This window comes from Aulostomus chinensis, chromosome 16 (genome assembly GCF_037954235.1).
Source record: "Aulostomus chinensis isolate RoL2024-O1b breed Wild chromosome 16, RoL_Achi_v1.0, whole genome shotgun sequence".
In the NCBI taxonomy this organism is placed as follows: Eukaryota; Metazoa; Chordata; class Actinopteri; order Syngnathiformes; family Aulostomidae; genus Aulostomus; species Aulostomus chinensis.
Genome location: NC_141335.1, coordinates 23,169,250 through 23,193,080, shown reverse-complemented (window position 1 = coordinate 23,193,080; position 23,831 = coordinate 23,169,250). Strand labels below are relative to the sequence as shown.

The window sequence follows — 23,831 nt, the reverse complement described above, 5'->3', positions numbered from 1 at the left end:
TTTTTTTTATTAAACTCAAAGAATTGGAAACTTTCCATGTGAATGAATGGGATTTTACAGGTACTGACTACACATATTAGGGTAATTGCACACGCACTGTGCATTGTTCTATAGGTTATTAGCTGCAGTGCTGTATTTGACCAACAGGAGTACATTATATTTAAGTTTTATATAAAAAGGTAAATATAGATGGAATGAGTTACCCCCAAAAATTCCAATTCATTCCAATTTATTTGTGTTAATTCCCAATGAGAATTCCCAACTTGGAAATACTCCCCAAATTGAAAAGGTGAAACTATTGATTATCCGTCCAATCATTGTACTTTGGACTTTTCTGCATTCATGGTGAGGATGGCAGCACAGGGAGGACGGCATATATTGATAAGCTAGGACAGTTGTTGATCTTACCCAGAAAAAGACACTCGGCACGGATGGAAACTCTGTCCTGCTGCCAAGAAGAAAGTCTTACACAACAATTGTAAAGACAAAGTTTCGAGGGGCTGAGAAGGGAGAAGTATCCAAACAAAGATGTGGAATGTGGACGTGTGAGGCACTTGATACCAGTAAATTTATCAGAGATTTCTGACGCACATTCAGATGACTCACAGTGGTGGTAAACCAAGGGCATCAGGTCCCCTGGGCCCTCTGTCTCACCGTGAACAACGAACCACTATGAGGAATAATTACACAGTGAGAACACTGGTTAACCCACTGGTGAGGCAGCAGCCGTGGTGAATTTTTTTGATGATTAAAACACAATAATTAGCTCTAATTACTTCCTGCTTTACACACCATCTCCTGCAGGTCATGCACACCGGGAATGACCAATGTTTGGCCTTTCCCGGGATTTAAGCTGGGGGGGTGGACGAAGAGAAGGTTTGAGGAAGAAGAAGTTGGGGGGGGGGGGGGGGGGAGCTAAGCTGAGTCTGTGCTTTCCAGACTCCTCAAAACATTGGAAGGGATGTTTGAAATGTGCATGTACACACACTTGAACGCACATACACAGACATAGAGAGCGTTTGTTTGCCAGATTAAACTAAGAAGGAATTGAGTGACAAAACCACCTATTATGGGCTCATTTGTATGTACATCACAACCTCGCTTTGTGTCGGAGTAAGACGTGTTGAGGCGCGCTGCTCTCCTCCTCAATGAGAGAGTGAAAGCCCCTCACAACCTTGCCCCCCCCCTGCAACCCCATGAATGAGCGCTCCACAGAGGTTCTCCTAAAATCCTGGTCAGCATTAGTATGGGCAACAAGTCGCTCTGAGCGGGACGGACGAAACGCCACACACAAACAGTGGATTGGCATGTGCTAACAAACTGGTTCAGTAACTAAAGACCTTTACCCCGCCAAGCACCAGTACGCCTCAGACTCCAGATGTGAAATCATTTCAATAAATTAAATATTAGTCGGTATAATTACAAACTCTGATGACATGTATTCATTAGCAGTATCAATCACTGAGTAAATGTTGACAGCTCTGATGCCTCTTGATGTTTCACTGAAATAATCCAGTGACATCAAACAAACCCCAACCAATTTATGTTTCTAAAAACTGATAATCAATTAGTTAATAAATCGGTGCTCCTGTAACATAGTCCTGCCTTCAATAAATTTGAGGTTGTATCCCCACACTTATTCACTTGTACAGCTCATCTCAATGACGCGGTCGCACTGCCGTTCACACAAACATTTACAATTAAAGTTTAGGCAAAAAGACAAAAATTTGGGCCTGTTAAAACTAACTTGATAATTAAATGAATAATCCAAATTAGGATTGAGAGATACATACAGCAATGACACCGGGATTTGGTTGCGAAATGAAAATTGAAATGTCCTGCATCAAAATCCTTCATTTTTAATGTTTTTGTCACATTTTCCTTTAAATTATTGCTGCTTTAATAGGTCTAATAAAGCAGAGATTCTCTGAAAGACTCTTCCCCAATTATCCCAACAACTGTTCATCCGATCAACAAACAGCTTGAGTAGCACGACGTTCGTTTTTCAAGAACCTGCAGCTTTTTTTGAATGTTATTTCATTTTTTCCTGTTTAGTCCACCATCTCAGTCTTGTTTTTATCATGTTTGCCTATGACACATTGTGATTGCCTTCAGGATGAAAGAGGACATAGAACAATCAAATCTAATCCTCCAAAAACCTTATCTTGGAATTTCCATGATAAAACAAATCCTACATTTGTGTTTGTCCCAGTAAGATCCCATCCCAGCCTTTGCTGAAGACCCCAGGTGAGTCAAGGGCCTTTTTCAGAGCTCAAGGACTCATTCTGACTCCCTGTTGGTCTCACTGGCTGATCAAAGCCAGACTGCCTTTTCCTCTGACCTCATGGATAATATTAACAAGCCCTGGAAACCACACTCTCCCCATCAGGAGTATCAGTCAGAATCTCTCCCAGATCTCTTAGCTGTTGCAGCCCCAGGTTAAGAGCTTCACTCGACATGCAGGGGGTAGAGCACTCCCAGCTCCAGCCTGGGTTTTAAGAGAGTCGGCAACAGAAACTTCACATCCACTGCTGTTTTTACGGATAATGAGAATCTTAAAGATTGAAACAAATGGTTCTGTTTCCTAATTCCATTCGTCCCAATCACAGTTTGTGCCAATAATCAAATGTACAGTCAGAAGAGTAATTCTCCACCTTACGCACGTTTGTGATGTTGATGCCCCCACATTTAAAATTACTACTAATCAGCCTCAGCTTCTAGATTCTTCTTCTAAAGTGAAAAGTCCTCACTACATCCAAGCGCTTCTGTCCGCCATACTGCACCATCGTCTCCTTTTCAAAGAGGGCAACCCCCCAGTGCAATACCTCAAAATGCAAACATGGCTAATGATGACACTTCAGTGCTGACAGACATTTCCAAAGAAGGACTTGACGACACTCATCAGTCATGTAATTAGTAGATGCGAGGTCATAGTGAAACCAAACAAGATATTCTCTGTGCAGGCATGTATGCACATGCAGGGATCACTCGCAGCAGGAGTTGAGCCACAGTGACACTGAGTGCACTATAATGAAGCTCCACCATCTCCTCACCACTTATTCACATCCATCAATGACAGAGGAGGTGCAGATTAGATGGACAGCATCGATCACCCATACTCCTGCAGGCTTTCTGCCAGGGAAACAAGATCTGAAGCACTCAGGTTCAGCCCCCCCCCCCCCCCCCGAGTTTATGTGAGTGTTGTTGTTAATTCTGAGGGAGGTGTTTTCCTACAGAGTGCGGCCGTGAGCAATGCAGGGACCGAACCAACGTGCCAGAGGGACGAACTGAAGTAAGATCTCAGATCCGTGAAGAGAGAAGCTCCCTGTGCTCCTGTTGGGGGCAAATCAGACCAAAGTACCACCATGCAGGCCCAGTCAACAAACACACGGATAAGCACGAATGCAGACTGTACCTAGACAATCCAGGAACGATTTAGACCTTGATCCCATGATAAACACGGACCCTCTGGCAGCACAGTTCATTCCGTCATGAATACAGAGGGCGCTGTAGCAGAGGGCTCTGAAACAAACTGTGCTTCGACAGCACTAATGGACCTCTTGGGCTCCAAACTTAAAAGGGGAACCACAAGAACATCTCCAGAAAGAAATATGAGGCTATTTGGCTTTTTGGAATTCCCAGTGACTCCAACCATATTGTAACCCCCTTTAAAAGAACAAAGGTAACTCTTTCCAGCCCTTTAATCTGTGTCAAGTCTCTCGGTTAGTCAAGCTTATTTAAAAGGTGGCTTCTACAGACACAAAATGGCGGCAGCATCTGAGTGAAAACATTCAAATATCCTATATTTAGGCTTGAGTTTTCCAGAAACTACAAAGTAACACAGCAAAAATCAGTTTGAGGCAAGTTGAGTTTTAGAAAATTAGCTTACGTCACTTTGTGATTCACTGCCTTGAAATCAGTGGACGTCCTCATGTTGAAATATGTTGATTGGAGTATACTTGACTATTGCCTTTAATTAAATGGTAATCCTCTTTAACAGACAGCAACAGCCACTCAAATCTTTTTATCCCCCCACATCACCCTGAGGCATCCCCCTGTAACATAAATCTTTCTCGCCTGCCTCCACCCATGTCTTTTTCCCCCCGTGCTGTCTGCAGTGTTGAAAGTCGGAAGCCTCTGAGAAGCTGGCATTGGCTGCAGAGAGGCAGCTCGCATTTCAAGACAAAGCCCGATCCTCTGTCAGAAAGGAGACACTTTCCAAACCGGACCTGCCATTTATCACCAGAAACCTGTTTTTCTGCCTGCTCCCCATCTCAAACTCCTGCACTGAGATGTTGCCAGGAAGTCACCTTTGGACGGGGAGAAACTCTGGGATTGACATGGACGGAGCCTTACTTTAGAGCTTTACCAGTTCTCCCAGCGTAATGACAACACGGCATCCAAATTACCTCTCCTCTGGCTGCTTTCACTGGAAACAATGCACGTTGTTGACCATGTGGAAAAGAAAATCGATAATGGTCTGTGGAGGTATGCAAGGTAACAGGCACTTTGTTTGAGTTTCACACAAACATGAGGTGTTAACAAGCCGCAGATCGCCATTGCGTCAGGGTTGTGGTAGTTTAGATAAACTGTATTTTCTGACAAGATTTACACCACTTTGCACAAACGATGCAGGAGTTTACATCCTGAGACTTATCAACAGTGAAGCAGTCCAGCTTTTGTCTGAGTAAACAGACAATGAGGAACAGTTGAGTCTGTTTAGAGAAATGTGACAATTTGTCAGGATTTGAAACCTTGTTAACACAGCCCGGCTGTGACTGGTTAAGATGGAGTTTCCGGTGTGAAATTACATGGCGGGGATAATCAGATAATGACCCTGTAAGGAGCAGATTTACCTTGTTTAAAAGGTTAAAGGTCATGTCATACACAAGCCCCAGTGTTTCAGACGGTTAAAACACAAGCCCCCGGTCTTTGATCATAAAGCTTCAAGTCAGTCCAACATGTTTGACACACGAGGTCAGGCTTAGAAAACTGTGGCTTATAGCAGAGGGTCAGAAAGCTTGTTTTCCAACACAGACTAACAAAGAACTACTGATCCCCACAACTGAACTTCACCCCTGAAGGTCTGAAGCAAACCAAGCTTCCCTCCACTGCTACATGTCCAAGACAACACTTTCCTGACACGTTGACCACTTTAAGTTAAATGAAAAACAACATCTCAGCTGTTGGAAACCTGATAAACAATTTCCTTTAGTCGAGGTGACACAGGAACTGACAGCGAGTGAATGATAAGGATTTTTTTTCCCCCAAGCTACCGTATGTACTGGAGCTTCTGGCAAAAATGCGGAGTGGTCACGTGAGTGCAGGTGCAGCAACAGGTCTTCGCGTGGATTTTTGGAAAGACAATCACAAGGTGATACTGGACACGACAGGTTTCTACTGCAGCGCTAGCAAGCCTGTGGTTACGCAAGAGAGACCGTGTGTGGGACGGCGAGCCTTTCTGAAGATGAAGTCTAAAATAAAACTGGAACAGCTCGAGCAGTGATGCCGCCGTCATACTTGGACCTGTTCAGGCGGTTTGTCGGTGTACAAATGACAGAACTGTCCAAGGACCAGGCCAGGTTTCCATGTTTTGCTTACAAAAGTGATGACATTTACCATTTACGCTGATGCTAACGGCAAAGTCCACCATGGCTCAATAAAGGTGGACTGACTCTGACGTGTGCAGAGGAGGATTAGTTTAAATGGCAATAAATTCATTGATTTTTTGCATTGAGATTCATGGACAATTCAGCAATATTGGCACAGACTACCACATTTCTGGTGTTGTGACATCCCTGGTCTGCAGTGGCAAACATTCTTTAAATACCAACCCACCTCTTCCCTGTACTTTAGCATACAGTGTGCGGCAAAACTTTTGAGAGGTAGTACTTCTCCAGCAACTTGCACGTTGAAGCAAACATGAAAGGTGTAAGAAAGGCTGCCTGAAAAAAAGCTATTTTTGTTTATTTTGTACAGTGAGCAGTTATTCCATTTGGATTAGCATGTTCTTCTGGAGTGCGGCCAGTGGAAATAGCTCACTCCGTCTCCGTAAATACCTTCAGTTAGCCCATATATCAGCTTTCATGCAGTCACCTGCTCGTCTCTGCATGCTAACCAAGTACGGAGGAAAACCTAGGACTATGTTCCGAAGTTTCAAAGGCTGAGTCTTGAAAGAAGCTCTTGTCTCACAGAGGAGGATAATAAAGCTGAACTGTGAAAGAGCAGGTCTGATAAGACCATGTGCTGCAGGCCTAAATCACATGAACGTTATTAGTGCAGAATTTCCCCCGGATTCGCTCGTTCATCATTTCTACAGCTTGTCAGAGGAGTGATACTATCATTGAACTGTGAAAGAAATGAACAGACAAGAACAACCAAAACCACTGGTTTCATTTACATACCGGTTAAAAAAAAAAAAAAAAGCCTCACATTAAAGTGCCTGAACTGGTCTTCATCATATAGTAATCGTCCATCATAAAATGAAAATGGGCCATTGTTTATGGCATGTACTGAGTAGTCTGGCAACACTACATTTAACAAGATCTTAAAAAAAAAAAAAAAAAAAACCCCGCATTTTCACTAAATAAGAAGCATATGGTTTGACATTCAATTACAGCTATTTTCTCTCCAGCTCACATTTAACAAGAACCACTTGTTCTCCGCTGCGTAACGTGTAGGGGAATCATCTCGCCGTGCGGCTCGGGGTGACCTCAGGAGCCAGCCACTTAAAAGCAGAGCTCATTCATAAAACAGACCTTAGAGGGACATCAGACACACCACAGGATCCTGCAACACGGTTTCCCTGTAGGCGTATTCACAGAAAACACTGAAGGAGACGTCGCGGGCTGTCAGTCATATTAGGTTAATAAAAACTGTAAAAAGGCAACATATCACCACAAAATTGAACTGTCAACAAACTATAAAAAGCTAATGCGAGCATACTTTGAGAATTACTATGATAATGTTAATTAAATTCTTGATATGAATCAAGGATCATGTTATAGATCCCGTGCTCTTGCCATTCGCATGAGGAGGCCCGATACTCTCATTACATTACTCTCATCTCACAAAAGCAGCAAAATACAGTAACATGACATTATTTGAATGTAAAACTTTAGTGGCACAAGTGAAAACTCATGAACTTTACAGTTCAATTTTGTTGTATGACTCATAATCCTGTGACCACAGAGCAATAAACTTTAGTGCACCGACATCAACGTAACTTTTACAACCACCAACTAGTTGCATCCTCAGATCAAGTGCTGTGGCTTGTAAGTCTCTATATATTTGTGCATGTGTTTTGTGTAAAAAGTCAGTCATAACACCGGTGCACCCCCCCCCCCCCAATGCTTCCATCCACACTCAAATGTAGCATCAAAGACCGAGCATCAAAGTTAAGAGCGGTATTAAATAAATTAAATAGTCTGCCCACCTGATCCACGGAAAAAAACAGATCAGAATCACAGGATCGAGTTGGTGAGTGCCAGGACCAGAGAGAGGGCGGGGCATTTACTTCTGAAGAAGATGGTCACTCGACTGGACAACAGTGACTTTTTCTCGCCTCCACATGCTTTCATTTAGCCAGTAATCAAATCAGTTCCCTCACAGTTTTACTGTTCAGGGTTTTGCTCAGGGACAGTTCTGTTCCGATGCAAAAGAGCACAAAAGTGGTTGCATTGTCTTCCTTCTGAGACAAATTGATTCCAGCGAACATTTGTAAGTATTATAGCATCTGGAACACTGCAACAAAGAGTTTCTGCTGCAACTGGATCCGTGGTGGGACCCTGACCTATGATCATTAATTACTGTTACAAGCTGACAGGGTTCTGCTTGGGAGATCCCACCTCCATCTGTAAGGGCTTCGAGCTCATCTCTTTCTCACCGTCGTTCAGGCTCATGCTTGTTAGAGTCCATCTACATGGAAACCTGAGCTGATCTCCCGGGGTGACCCTCTAACCTCCCTCCCTCCCTCCCTCCCCCGTGCTCTGATGTCATCCAGCTGCCCACATTACCCGCACAACCGCCTGGAATTAAACTCTTCATTAGGACATTTTTAGAAGCACAGTGAACCACTGTCTTTTTATGGACTCAATGTTTTGAGCACCGACTGAAGCCAAACCACCATCTAATTTCCATCCGTGACACAGAAAAGAAACTTGTCTGACTTGTAGATGTCAATTCATGATTGTCAGCTTTCTGACTGGTCAGTTACTTTGGCAAAATCCTCCTCCGCCGAGCAGCAGCTGCCCAGATGTAAAAAAAACAACACCTGTTGGGGTCTTTCAGCACTTACTTCCAAACAGGACATAAGAAATGAGTCTTTCTGGTGACGGCGCCCTGGACATTCTACTCATACTATTTTAAAAGCCCCTAGCACACTGGTTTCTTCTCCTTCCTTCCATAAACCTCTGCAAAATATAGTCATATTTCCAAAGTAAACCAGCCTTTTACCAGAAAATAAGTAATAACTCAGAGAAATGCTCAACCCCAAACAGCGACCTCAAAGTAACACTTTTCTCCAAAAAAAAGAAAAACTATAAAAGTTTGTCAGTGTGAGTGTTTACTGAAGGAAACGGGGTGTTAGGGGCCTACAGCTCTGGGAGGCTCAGGTCTGCTGCATGGCTTTAATACACTCAGCATATTCTGTGAATGTCTCCCACCGTTTCCGTGCACAAGGGAACTCGCTCATGTTTAATGCCTTTTGAACAGGCGCAGAGTTTTGGAAAGAGAAACAGTGCCAGAAACAAAGATCAAACAAAGGAGGAGGGGTGGAGGAAAAGCTGCAGGACATCCACTCTCTCGCTCTTGTAAGAGATGAGAAACATTTGTGCGGGCGTCTATGAATAGCGCTGCTTGTTTAATTCATGACCAGCCTCGTAATCTAGTGAGGTGTTGTCAGGTTGAGCCCCAGTTGGCTCTTTTAGATTTAAAAGAACTTCTCAAATTGGAGGACTTAAAAGGTTAAGAGTAGCAGTTTCTAATCAGCCATCAACCATTTGACACAAAATTTCTTCCATGTGAGAAACCCTGCAAGGTATAACTGATTGTCACATCTAAGACATACAGCTTTAACCTTTTTTTTTTTTTTTTTTTTTAAGGCAGGCAGAAGGGTTTTTCCACTATTTTTACATCAGAGAACGAGGCCTTTGCTGTTTCAGAGCACAACTGTAGTTTTCTCCCTTCAAAGCACGCAACCGCCAATGTGATGTTCCAAAAGTGTGAGAGGGAAATAAGGAAGGAGAGCGAGGAGGAAAGAACAGAGGTGCACCCGGGGCTCATGTGTCACCCGACCTCATTTTAAGATGGACCCCTGAGGTTGCTTGAGAAGGCAGGGGTGTACCTTACGCTCCAAACCTTTTCTTTGCTTCCTCCAAAATGACAGGGGGGGCGGCGGCGGCACAAAGGCAGAGTAAGACATCTGCCTGGAAACCATCCACAGAGAAATGAAAGAGCCTCGGTGAAGTCACGGGGTAAAAAGGCAGAAATACACATCATCCCAAAGAGTACTTTACAAAAGAGACTATACCAAGGACCGAGGACGGGATGTGTACATAAATCACAATTAACATGATTGGGGTCTTTTGGAAACTAAAGGTAGCGGGGCAGAATATTACTGGTCTGCTCAAGCTTTCACAGCACCTCATCAAACCGCTATTATTTAGCATCAAAAAGGCTGACTGAAGCTGTGTTTTGGCTTATATTTGAGATTTGAATGAGAAAATACAGAAGGGAAATGAAATGCAATAAATGCAACGCTCTCTGGAGCAGAAAAATGAGGCTCATGGTCAGTTAGCACAAATCAGCTGGTCTTACGAACAGCAATAATATACAATGTGCTCATGTGAAGTGGCGTTAGTGTTTCTATGCCCAAATATCTTTTGGTAAGTGCAGTCATCAGCTTACCCAGAGCACTTCCTTTTGCCACTAAATGCCACCATTCAGATGATGATAATTAAGGTACATTATACTGTATTTCAACCTCTGACAGGAACAATCCGCACTGTGTGACAATGAAAGTCCTGCTGACCTCAGTGTTTAGTCTGACTGCAAGAGATGCTGAGAGATTTGATAAGAGCTCCATTATCTTTGGAGTTAAGCAAACCCAGTCTTGATGCATCGGTGCAAATTTCAGTGCAGGGCAGCTATCTTGTTAGCTGCGATGCAACTCTAAAAGTCTGTTTTCCCCTGCAGCCATAATCTTATTTATCCCAGGATGATCACGGTTAAAAAGTGTGTGAGTGCCCAAACTGAAGAGCTGCAAATACATAATATTCAAGCTGCATAAAGAACCACACTGACCCACTTTGCCACTAACAGACTGCAAATTCAGCTGAAACATCCCAGAGCAAACAAATCACCTGGTATAAAATACCGACACGCAGTCAAGAGATGTACAAGCCACACGCACAAACACATGGGCTAAATAACCTTCCCTGTGTGGCACTGGTCTGTGCATTTTCAACATTCCAGAGGCAGTAAAAGCCCTGGTGTCCAGCAGCACAGGGGCCCACATCTGCACCGCAGGAAGTTAACAGCCACCAAACAGCCGCCAGTTTTCTCCTGCACCGGCTGTTGTCCAGACCCTCAAGGGAGGCCTCAGCTTTTGACCTCCATTCTGACCACACACACACACACACGGTTCACAGTGAGGAAGAGGGACATCATGGCCCTGCATCTAGGTCCTAACCTGGATGAAGGCACCAATCTTCAGCATGTGGAACAGGAGACACTCATCCGCTGTGACGCAACACCAGGAGGAAACCACCACCACAAAATAAATACTTCCTCTGATATCTGACACAGGCGGGGGGGCAGCTGGACCATTGTCAATAGCCACACAACTCTTTTCTGTGTGTCATCACCTCTGCAGACAGGAAACGCTGTCCTGTGCTCCCCTGTCGCGGGCGGCTGCACCTGCACAGAGCCAGCGTAACATTGTGGTGGCACGGGGGGGTGGGGGGGGGGGTAGGACTTTGAAGGCAAATATTGTTGACAGGAGGCTGGTAAAAGTAGATACTGATAACATTGGCTGGAATTATTTTCTCATTTCACACAAAGGAAGTTTGTAAACTTCACTTAAAAAAAAAAACAGAGTGCAGGCAATCAAAATCACTGCACATCTTATAAATTATAATTTCATCTTCATGAAAAGTCATCTTTCCTCCACACACGTAGTTTTCCTGAATCCGTCCACGCTGTAGAAAGAATCCCTACAAATACAACCATCACACCTCAAGACCTTTATTTTTGGCAGAGTGGAAAATCCTTTTTAAACAGCTTTTGAGACCGTGCAGCATTAAAATTCTCCATGGAAGCCCCAAAATAAACATTTTCATGCATGAAACAACAAAAGCAACATTTATCAAGTAGACGACACAACACAGAGCACACAGAGAAATAAGAGTTTGAACGTTATTAATAAAAGAAGACACGAAACAATTATAATTAGCCCCATAACTCATCCCAGTGTACATCAGAGTTACATCAGTGGGGAAGGATGGAGAGAATAATACAGTGTAGGACAAACAGGAAGCACCTTCCTGTGGCAGCTGTTGAAGGACTCACCTTTGACCTTTTGTAACATAGGTGGAAGTAACTAACCATCCAAGACAGTCTTCTTCTTCTTTTTTTTTTCTTGCAATAACATGTTGCTATAAAGGATTTAGAAGCACTGGGGAAGTACTGAAGGTCACAAAGCAGAATAGTGAGGAATGAGCCAAACAAATGAAACCGACCAAAATGCAGCCATGGAACCAACCTGCCTGGCGCTGCTGATCCACCCAACTGACAGAGCTGATGAAAGCACCATGAATTCTGGCTTAAGAATGACTCTCGGGGAGGTTTAGGAAGAGGACAGCTAAAAGGGAGGATGGGGTTTTAAAGGGATTCTGTCGATGCCGTGGTTTGTGAAACTGGAACAAACGCGCTGAAAGGAGCGGAAGAAGGTGAAACAGAGTGCAACAGCAACAGAGCGATGAAGGTGGGGAGGCTGGTGAGCTTGTTTGACATAATTAAAACCGCAGAAAATAGCGGTGCTGCCTGGGTAATTAGTTTCTTTCTGTTCTGTAGCAATTACTGTCTCCTAACACTGAACAATGCCGGCCTTAATGTTCTACTGCTGCAGGACACGAGATGTATAATTGTCGAGATTGGCTGTGTAAGAGATCCAGGGGTCAGCGGAGGTTTTGGCGGGTGATTAGCCGGCAATAAACTACTGAGAATGATTACCAGGCAAACAGCAGGCAGAAATATCCACGGCACACAAGTGAGGGAATGAAGAGAGAGAGCACAGATGAATCCTCCGACCATTTCACACTGGTACATAAAGTATTACTATCATACATCTTTGGCTCTGTGTTACGGGCTCCTGGTTTCACACATCGTGCATGACTAAATAACGAAAGAACTACTTTCTCATTTCTGAGCTCATTTTTCATGCCCCCCCCCCCTTTTTTTTTTCTCCTGTAGCAAAACATACCTGACATGACGTTTCACTGGCATACAGTGTTTTCCGGTGCAGCCACGAGTTTGAAAGAAGGTGAACAATATCCAAAATCATCATGAGGGGGTGTTAATTTCTCAGACTTAAGGAGCTCAGGCTTCAATCAATTCTTCATTTGTAGCAACAGGATCCAAACAGATTTTACTGACAGCAGCTGCAGTTGAGCAGAACGCAACACGACACGTGTGGCGTTTTGACTTCAGCTGTGATCCAAGAATAATAGCTGCTAGGTCGCTAGTATGAGAAGTTTCCCTTAACATGGGAAACAGAAGAGAAATTACAACAAGATGATGATGATATATTAGCATCATGCTACTGAAAGCAGAGCTCTTTCTTCTGTACGTTCTCACGACACCACCACTTTGACCCAGCTGCACCTCACACTAGAAAAACTAGTGGAAGTCAAAACCATGACAATAAAACCCCAGAGAACAAAAAGCCACTGTGATGAAATAAGGATTCATGAGCACCTTTAATGTGTTTTGTGCGGAATATACAAGAAAGACTGAGAATGGGACATTAGCCAGCTAAATCAGACCACAAAAACACACAATACTTTAACAGAATATTACAGTAAAAAACAAAAATCTTCAACGAGGCAGCGCACACAACACAACAACTTTTCAGACCCACTGCAGAATTTGGTATAAAGACTTGAATCGGCTAAGCCAGCAAAACTGAATTACCGAGTTAAGTCCAAACCCAAATTAGGGCCCTGTTTTTCCCCTTTGTGATCCCAAATGTCAGTCAGTGAAAGACCAGACCAACATTTTGTTTCCACACCAAACATACAAGCCACTTGAGAGAATAAATGTGGCATAAAATTGGCCAACAGTGAAATAGAAGCTTTAAGTGATCAGGGTGACTGAGACAGAGCTGCTTCTCTTTCAAGTCCACAAAGACTCGTAACTATATATATGTGTGTGTGTGAAGATAGATATATATACATACATACAAGTTTATATATACAGGTTTATACTGAACAAGTGTGATAAAGGTGGGGATGTCACCAAAAATGATAAACTGTGAGGGTGCTTGCTACTCCGAGATACCGGTACCGTGGGTGCTTGAGACACGAGACATTTCCAACACATAGAATGCCAGCAGCAGGCGCAGCCGCCAGCAGATGGCAGGGTTTCAGCTTTGGTGTGAAATCAAACAAACAACATATCACAAGTGACACCCCTTCCTACATGGACCTGTACGCGTACAATGTAGATGTCATGTTGCTAAGTAAATGCTAAAACTTCTTAAAACCAAGGCAAAACTCCAGGGTTTCGCCTAAAAACTGCTTAAAGTAAAGTGGCTAGCAGGTTAGCCCTGAAGCTAGCTGCCGCGTCTCTCTGTTTGCACACTACGCACATCGTATGCATCAAGCTACTCAAGAGGAGCCACATTGCTCTTTCAACACTAGTAATGAGGACCGTGGCCGATGAAGAGTGGCTGTCAAACCTGCATAAACGCCTCAAATCAATGACAAAACAGACTGTCTGTGCGTAAGGGAGATGTATTTCTAAATGTCTTGTTGACCGTTGATGTGGTATTGAAAAGGGCATCAGGAATTGTGTCGTTCCAGCGGTAACAGAACCAAACATCCGGTATCTTGACAACTCTCCCAGGAGATTCATCATCCTTCTTTGCTCAGACACATCAAGTTACATTGATCTTCAGAGCTGCTTCCTACAAACAACATCCACAAATGAGATAAACCATAAAATCCAGGCTGAAATCTGCTTTATTAATCCCCAGAGAGTATGTCATTGAAGATACACTGTTGTGGGGGGAGATTCTTTGTCAGAGAGGCATAAAAGATACAACTGAGCTCCTGAAAACCCAGTCGTACTGTGGCACTTGGTAAACATTCAAAATGTATGAGCATAGATTCAAAGGAACCAGGAAACTCTGAAACATTCACCACCTCCCTGATAAAGCAGCTTCAATCACACATTATGCCAGCTCCATCATACAGAATAAACCCCGGCTCCACAGGTTTAGTCTGGTGGTGGGAGCAGGAGGTTAACACTTAGCAAGCTGCCATGGAGACAGCTCTGGTCCTCCTGTGAGCTGTGAGCTCTGCTGTTACCCACAGCTGAAGGACGGAGCCGCAGAAAGAGAAGAACAGCTTAACACAGGCAGCAAGGAAGTCGGCTGAATACAGTTAGCGAGCAAAGATGAGATGTAAAATATATTCTCTCCAAACTGGCCCCTTCGTGGGGTCACTTGTAGGCAGCGGACCTCATTCATGAGGAGATCAAACAGAGTTGAAGGCCGTTCCCATTAAACACCAGCGCTCTTTTCAGCCTGCTTAAATCTGCTGGTGTGGCGGGGAGGAGCAGACGGCTGATTGAGAACTGCCTGGTGTCACTCTGCCTGTGGCCCGTTGCTATGATGAGTTCATTCAGCCCCAGGGCACAAAGAGTTAATGGCTGCTGGGATTATGCAATGGCATGCCAGACGCCTTTCTCCTCTCCGGCTGTCCTTTATTCCCTCCTCCCCTTCAAATGCACTGACGCCAAATTAGGCATTCCTGCACGTTCCGATCAGATGCATTTGAATGCGGTAGCGGTGCTGCACATGCTTTAGCATGGCCAAGAGCGCAAACAGGGATTATGTTTCCCTGTGAAGGGCCTCGCACCTACCCTGCAGGAAGAAGACTGTCGTAAAGATTTACAGTTGTTATGGTGGGCGATATCTGCACTGGGTCAACCTAGTAAGAACATCCATATAAATCATGTTGAAAGAGCATTTGCTACGATGTTATCACTAATAGCAGATAAGTGGTCCAGTGACAGCAGGCTAGACTGGCAAAGACAATCAGAAGTCCTGATAAGAAAACAATAACAACACATTACTGACAAATTATACCCGATGTCTGTGGGGGCAAGGGTCAACTGGATTTCTGGGGGGAGCAAGACACAACCAGGGGACGGGGTCTGACATCGTCCAAAGTGTCCAACTGTATCAGTTGATTAATGTGCGACTACACTGTCACACAAGAAACAGCCAGAACACTTTATTTCAGTTCTTCTAACAACACCATCTCTGAGTGCTGGGGTGTCCCCTGTGGCTCACGCCAACGATGTTGGCATTTCTTTTTTTCCGACAACAAAGATAAGCAATCCAACGTTCTGGTAATAGGCTGCCCCATGTCGGTTTGGAGTGTGGAATATAGTTTGTGCAGATCACCTGCAAGTTCTATCTTTAAACTAATAAATCAGCAAAAAACAAACTCAATTAATTACAGTTGGCTGTGGATTTTTACATAAATCAACAGCACTGGAAGCTCTAAAACAACAACTTCTGGTTTTCTCTCTGCCACACTTCTGTCTTTAAGCATCCCTGAGAATTACTATGAGCTTCTATTGAAATGCACACAGGCTGACAAAAATTAATTACTGCTCAACTTGAAGCATGTCAATGTCTCATTAATTAGCAGAGGTGCAGAGCATCAGACTACAACTAAATTGTTAATCAGCTTATCATTTTAGTCACGTTTCTGAGCAAATATGACAAATATTTTCAGGTAGCAGCTTCAGAACTGCTGCTCAGCTTCACATATTACATGTTTTTAGAAATACTTGAACCTGTAGATTTGAGCGCACAATAGTTGCTTTGATTAATCTATAGACATGCTGTTTGATTAGCTGTTGTAATTTAATTTGTGTGTTTGCTGCTCTGAGAAAATCATTACACAGCTCCTCTGGCACACCGTCCCACTGAAGCATGGCAGCAAGTAATTGGAAACGCTGTAGAACAACAACAACAACAACCTTTACTGAGTGCAACTCGACAAAGTCAGCAGCTCTGGTGGGTTGGGGTACACGCTAACCCCTCCTCCAGTCAGACAGGAGACAGAGCAGGGCGAGCAGGCACCAAGTCAATAAACAACACAGATCCTTCCAGACAAGACTGGCAACCACAAGGGCCAACAGACCTACTCGGACAGGATGGAAGGAAAAAGAGACGGATCTACGAGGCCTGACTCCAATCACAACCTGTTCCAGAGCCAGGATGAAACCACAACACTCACAGCCCCTATAACACACACCAGCAGACGTCTACGGGTCATTTGGTGCAGTAATCATCGTTTAAAGCCAGCAGCACTGATCTCGCAGTCGTTTATTTGGCTTTGTTGATCACAAGCAGCCTTCGGGGGCCCGGCGAGAGCCGTGGTCATCATGAACCAAGGTTACTACCCAGCCAGAGCACAGCGGCAACGGAGAGATGTGATCCTCCTGAACAGATGCAGGAACGGTACCGATAATGTCGCCAACGACTGGCCTGTGGAAATGTGAGCCGCATATCTCACAAGCGACCATGTTTTGCGTTTTAAAATCTCACTTGTTTTTTTTTTTTTTTTTTTTTTAAATCAACCGTAACCTTGGAACAACTGCACCTTAAAAAAATGGCACAACACCAACAGTTAAATGAAGACAGAATGAATATATTTTCCCTGCTGCTCACAAGTACAACTGTGAGGAGAACAAGAGTGAGGAAGAGACAGAATGGCTCTCCTCAAATCCCAATGTTTCCCAGTCCAACCTCATCCCAAACAAAGGCATTTTAAAATTAAAGAACACTTTATTTATGCGCAGGCAGCTCGAGCTCAGGCCAGATACGTCTCTCTTCACCCCAGGCTCCACTGCTTCTTTCCTCCTTTCAAAAAATTCACTTAACAACCACGATGGAGGACCTGCATTGATTTCAAGGTCATGGCCTGGAGGACAGAGGAGACGAGGACGCATCAATTACAAAATGACAAGAAACCCAAATCTGAGAGAGCGGAGAGCCATGATTGGAACCTCCGAGGAGTGCAAGAAGATCCTCCCCTGGGAAAGAACCCTGGATAATGGAGGGAGTGCAACTGCACATACCAACTGTGTGAAAAAGTGAACTCTCAAGTTCAAACGATTTCATCTCAACCTGAATAAACACGGTCTGAAAAATGACCAGAAACAAGAGCCACGGCGGACCTTGAGAACCCCCCCCCCCCAGTGAAACTTTGCGATGTGCACAAACACACTGAGAACCAGATCTTATTATTCACGTCTATTCATCAGGCTTCTTCTGCTGAGGGCTTTGTTTTGTTGTCACGCTCAGCTCTTCAAGTACAACTCGCTGTGGGTTTTTTCTTGGCAGCATCGGCCAGCTCTTAATGCTGACCAACTTCTCTGCCTCACACACACTAAAGCGAACAAACACAATGTTTTGATCAACTCTTCCTTCTGTCACGGCGAGCAGAGAAATGCAAAATGGTCGTTACGTTGTTTTGTTGCAGTCGCATCTTTTATCCACTGGACGACATTCGCAGTAAATTATTCTGCTGCCGGCAGCTTTTAAAACAACTCAGAGGATTACTGTCAGAGAGAAACATGAGTCAAACTCAGACTGAAACAGAACACGACGTTTGAGGAAAATGAAAAGTAGTTATTTCAATTACAGTTTGCATTGGATCATTTGTTTAAACCAAGGTTTCCCAAACTCTTCGCCCCCCCCCTCGGTGCCAGAGCCTCATCCTCCTACGAGACAAGGTTTGAGGTCACGGTGGAAGCAGTTTGAGCAACAAAACCAGGGAATCAGTCTCCCCAGTAACACTCCAGCTCGTCCTGAGGGACCCCGAGGTGTTCCCAGGACAGACAAGACCATGAGGGTACCTGCAAAACCTCCATTGGGGGGTGCCCTGGAGATCAGGGAGCAGCAAATCTCTCAGGCGTCTGAGGCTGAGACCCGACGGTCACCCTGCAGAGGACGCCGATATCGGCTTTGTATTTCTGCCGTGACGTTATTTGGGTAACTCCCACCATATTGTGAGCAAATCCAAGTTTTACTTCGTCACACCTCAATGGCACCCGCATCTTTCGCAAAATAAATTCTGGCTTAGACGGACTGTTACGGAGCTTTTACTTTATGTTGATTCCTGGAATTCTCAGGCAAGTGGGTCCACTTTTAGAAGCCCCTAATTAGACAACAAATATGGTGAGCAAACCACGCGATCACAGCGGATTCCGATGGTGCATAGTAGTGAGCTCTGGTGATCCACACTCGAGACTCAGGGAGCAGGTGCTTCCCTGTCTCATTAACACGGACGGACAAAGCATGCAGCTTGTTGCGTTGGATTAGATTTGATGATGAACAGACCTTCAGGCCCCCCCCCCCAGCCCACGGCAGCAGCATCATCATCTGTGCAACATGTCTTGGCTCTAATCCACTCAAAATGAATTTACATGATGTCAACCATTTAGTTTTGGATTTATTTAGGCATTTCATCCCCTCAGGATCAGCGTATTCAGCAGAATCAGAATGAGAGCCGAGCGTATGGACCTTAAAATAGAGCAGCGGCAGGTGGCCACGCCATCCAGACCTCCAGCTGATACACTACAAAAGCTCTGAGGAGCCGGCACTTAGAAACCCACCAGTCGATTCCTGCATCAGGGAGAGTTTCTGCAGGCTCCTCACTTCCTGCACACCGAGGCGCCTGTGCTGTTTACTCGTTCATTAGACCGGTTCAATAAGACACGCGGTGGATTCTTGCTTTTAGACAGCACACCTCTTAACCACCGTGAAGAGAATATATCAGTTTTCGCACTGGAATGCAAATTATTAATGTGCTGGGAGACCTGACATGTAGATCCTCTCCAGCTGACGGCGAGATCAAAGTGGAGGGTCTGAGAGTGTGTGAGGATGTTACCTAAACACTTCACAGCTACCTCAGCTCCTCGGCAAGAGGCCCAGGCAGGTTTTTTTTTTTTTTTCTTCTTTTTTAACTTCAGGTCTGCCTGAAGCTGGAGACGGGAATGAAAAACACGCCAGAAGATGAGGAGGCGAGGGGGTGGTGGAGGAGGGAGATGCTGCATTCACATTGTGGACACCGACTCCAGAAGTGGCTTTCATCTGCTGCAGGTCGGCTACAGAAGCAGATCGAGCTACGGACAGACGGGGGAGAGCAAACATAGCTTCCGCTGCACATCTTAAATAGAAAAGACGGATAAATATTTGCCCTCATCCAGGAAACCTGGCCAATTCACTCTTAATTCGCCGCCATCCCCACCGCTTTGAGAGAACCCTTTTAAAAATAGGACATTTCTAAAGCGACGCTGTCATGACAGTACCTGGCTTGGCTCTATCCATAGATCGTATAAACACAAACCCTTAGCAGCCGCCTGCTCCCCTGCTGCCTGCGCACAGAGGACACATTCATCCCAAAGTGGGCACCATGAGGAGGACTAGAGGGGGGCGGCAGACATACTTCAACTTAAAGGACGTTTTCAGCCATTTTGACGACGAGGAAGGCGCATGCATGTTAAGGCCAGATGAAATTGAGCAAGCGCTGAGTTAATGAGCCCCGGGTTTGGCAGGACCAAAGCATTCCTTACACAAAAAAGATGTTCCTTTTTTCTTCCTCTCTCCCCCAAATCTGCTGTGAAGGTTATGAACTTTTTTTCTTTTTTCTTTTTTTTTTTAAAGAGGCTTTGTCAATGTAGCGGGGCGCCATGTCATGTTTCTGCTCTAGCTAACAGAAGACGCAGATGAACGCCGACCTCCGAGAGCACAGCACCGCACTTCACTCCTGCATATGAATGAATGGCGCCCATGCCAGGCCCCGGCTCAGAGAGACACTTCAAACATGCAAACAGAGTTATGAATATGATAATCAGACATGGCGTCTCCGGTGTGTTGTGTGAGGGTGGAAGTGTTCTCCTGGGAATACATAATAGCACGGTGGGGCTGCCTTCAGTGACGGATGGAAACCTGACATTCCCCTGCTGTAGTGGAGAGGTGTGTCACTCCCACTTTGACGCAGATACGTCCGATAGCCTCCGTTCACTCATCTAAATACGTTAATACGGGACGAGCACTTGAATACTGTTAATGTGGACAGGTCCAGTTTTTTCTTAAAACATTTAAAACCCCCCCAAAAAAAAAACATCTTCAAGGAGGAGAACCTTGAGCAACACAGAGGAGACGTGAATATCGGCCATCAATCAGGTCCTGTTTGTTTGCAAAAATGGCCGATATCTGCCGATACTGATGACATGCCGATATTATCGTACACCACCCACAAGAAACATCGTTTTAACAGAGCATCTTTCTGCTCTTTCGCTCTGTCTCCTGGATGAAATAATCTGCCATTTTGAATGCAGAAGCCTGAATTCACTTCCAGTTTGGGGGAGCAGACACCCCTCCCCCATTGACCCCCAAACACAAATATAGTTTTATTTACTTCAACAGCACATAAAGAGGATTAATCTGATCTTGGGCTGTGGATGAGTGAGAGGTATATTTAACAATAAGGTTCAGTTGGTAGTCAGTTAGTTCTCAGTGCTGACAAGCAGGCAGTTTAACAGTTGAACCAGCAACCTTGTAGAAAAGCGTGGGGGTCAATGTCGGGGTTTGTGTCGAAAAGTGTAGTTTTTAGGTTTCAAATGTCTGTAAAGCAGGTAGACACATGGTGTGATGGATGTGTGCGGTGTAGCAGCTGCTCACCAACCTTGGAAGCAGATAATAGCGACTGCGAACCGCTGATCCACCGGTGGTTTTCTCCTCTTCATCACCCTGGGGTTTGTCCTGCCGTCTCCCCGCCGGCTCTCACTCTCTCCCGCTACATCCATGACCGTTCTGGTGCTCGGCGGCTCCGCGGTGCTCTTCTCCGGAGAGCCGACAGGAGCGTCAAAGAGACCCGAGCGTCACCGTGTCCGTACAGGTAAACTAACCGCAGCTACCTGCGCAGGTCCACGGGGAAGCCGGGCGGCTCGCTCACCTGGTTGTCTGGAGGAGGACTAACAGGAACCAGGCGGGGACATGTGGGACGCTCACTTGGGTTTAGAGGCCAACCAGACGAGCGGCTGAGCGAGTTCACACAGCGAAACCCCGCCGAAAGTTTGAAGTTGAAACTTCTAGGTGGTTTACCTGACGGACGTTCGGTGTAATTTCAGGCCGCCGTGTCTCATTACAACCCGGCGTGTGTAGCTGCCGCCTGCCTGGTCCAGAGCTGCCGACCGCCGGGCCACTTCAGACTACAACGAGAGGGAGTTTGGCTCCGCGGTGTTTCCAAGTTGGCTTCCTCCCACTCGCCTGTGTGTGTTTCCCATTAGTATAAATGTTGTAGCAGCAATGTAAGCTAGTTCCTCTTTGGACTGTCACAATAAAATATAACACGTTCCGTTTCATCGGAGTAAATAAATAAACTTTGAACTCTTACTGTTGCTAAAATCAGATTGACCCCCCCCCCTTACTTTTTTTTGCATCAAATAAAACTTTCTTCGAAAACGATTATCAACCAAACAAACACACATTTATTCAATAAGGGCTACATAAACATGCATTATTGATTATCGTATTTTCATGTTTTTATTAAATACATTAACTATTTATTGATAAATTTTAGTTCAGCTGACAGAGTTGAAAGAAGAGGTTGGACATTTATATATTTTCTCAAATATTTCCAGTTGAGAAGGTTAACTGCTTTATAGCTTTTGACTTTGTAAATGGGTTTGTCTTGTATGCTTTACAATAACAGTACATCATTACACCGCAATTGACCTGTTTTAATTCAACTCTACATGAACCTCTCCAGTGTATACCAAATAAATCGAGTCATTCTTTTATTTTGAAATGTAAATATGTAACATCCTGCTTTAACCGTGGTCGCTTGATGTGATTCCCCCTTTTTCGTTCCAGTGCAGTTTCCGGTGCTCGTACCTGGCCCGGGGATAGGGAGGGCGACACTGCGACCAGCTGGTTCAACCTGGTTACTGTCACATTTAATCAGTTAAAAAAAAAAATCAAAATAAATAAAAAACAGCCAAAGTTCGTGATAGTTGTTCTTTTGAACATTCATTATTTATGTCTTATTTATGTAATACCTCGTCGTGTGCGGGCACAGCTACTCCACTGTGGCCATGTTAAAACGTGGCCATAATTGATCGAAGCGCTACAATTTACAGCAGTAAAAGCTGAGCCACACCTCCACGCAAACAAATATATACTTTTCAAGCGTTAATTGAGCTCCAGCCTCTGCTTACAGTGGAAGTGATTCCCAGGAGGTGAACTCATGGAAAGGTGTTATCTTGTCCACGTTCAAGATGGATGTTGTTCAGTGTTGACGTCGGTCTTCATCTGGTGACCATGACAGAATACAAATGGAGTGAAAATGAAACCACCTTTTATGAAATGATAAATCGATCAGGAAGACACCACAGGAGGTCACGCCTCGTCGTTGCAGTAAACCAGGAGCACCGTTACCAGTGCCTTTCCCTCTGTGGTGGAAGGTGAAGCCTGGGAGAGCCAGCGTCTCACATTATGGCCTCAGTCTTCTGAAATGTGGTACTGGAGCCCTGCTCACACAGGACCAGTACCACCAGGGGGACCTTGCATGCCTGCGAAACATCTCGCAACACAGGAAAAAGCCTTTTTTTACCCCCATCAACCAACATGACCCAGATACAATGTCAAGGCTCTGGGTAGCTTTGTAATTTTACACTGCTGCTGTATGTGACGCACCGTTTTCAAGCTTGAAGGAAGGAGAAGAAGAAGAAAAAAGAAATACAGTTGTGATCCAAGTGACAAACGCTGATCCATTTTGGGCCAGGAAGACTTGGATCAGGACTTTTGAGTCACCGGTGGAACGTCTGTCTTCAGGGGACAGAGCGTGACGGGACCATCGGGGTCCAGAGAGTAGCCGGTGGCTTAATAAATCAGCAATAATAATAGGTCTGGTTATACTGGTCCAACTGGTCTGCAAAGGCCTGACCACATTGTTCATGTTTTTATTCTAAATGTTGTTGTCATGGAGGAAAACAAAACACTCAAAGAATAAAAAAAATATTGAATCGCTCCCACCTCCTTGCTGCCACTTTACTATTTTTACACTGCTGTCCCCCACCCCTCACCTCCCTGTCTCCCGTCTCTCCCACTGGACTGCTAGCCCCTCCCTCACCTCTCTTTTAGGAATCTATCTCATGTCTTTGTTTTGCCCCCCCCACCCCCGGCATTCATCTCCTGTGTTTACCTGTCTTAATCTCTCCTCTCGCTCCATTTGCAGCGCCTCCTTACACACCCCTCCTTCCATTCCTCCGTCCCAGCCTGCCATGTCCTACCTTTTCTTCTCTCTCCCTCTCCAGCCTCTCATGTTCACAGCAGTTTTGCCATTTTTAAACCAGGATATCTGAGCGGTTCGGTTCCCCGGACACATTTCAGTTTCATATTTATCGTGTTGCTCGACCTTCCTGTCGGTCTGCAGGAGGCAAACAAACTGATAACTTTTTATCTGTTTAAAGTGCCTGTGAAGGTCACTGTTAACACATTCTCTACGTTTGAGTTTTTGACA

The 23,831-nt window shown here is 44.8% G+C and overlaps 1 protein-coding gene and 1 long non-coding RNA gene across 3 annotated transcripts in view; one reads left to right on the top strand and one right to left on the bottom strand.

Annotated features, from left to right (window-relative positions):
• Positions 1–21,604, bottom strand: part of ptk7b (protein tyrosine kinase 7b) — a 72,267-nt gene extending 50,663 nt beyond the window's left edge. For both annotated transcript variants that reach the window (XR_015109618.1, XM_086181485.1), the window contains exon 1: positions 20,994–21,604. Coding sequence is in view for 1 of the 2 variants with exons in the window: in XM_086181485.1 (XP_086037611.1) it covers positions 20,994–21,114 (121 nt within the window). In the remaining variant the exon portion in view is untranslated. The remainder of the gene's footprint in view (positions 1–20,993) is intronic.
• On the top strand, positions 20,829–22,287 carry LOC147247881 (uncharacterized). Its single transcript, XR_015109619.1, has 3 exons — positions 20,829–21,206; positions 21,439–21,579; positions 22,184–22,287. It is a non-coding gene; the product is annotated as an uncharacterized LOC147247881 (long non-coding RNA).
• The last annotated feature ends 1,544 nt before the right edge of the window (positions 22,288–23,831 follow it).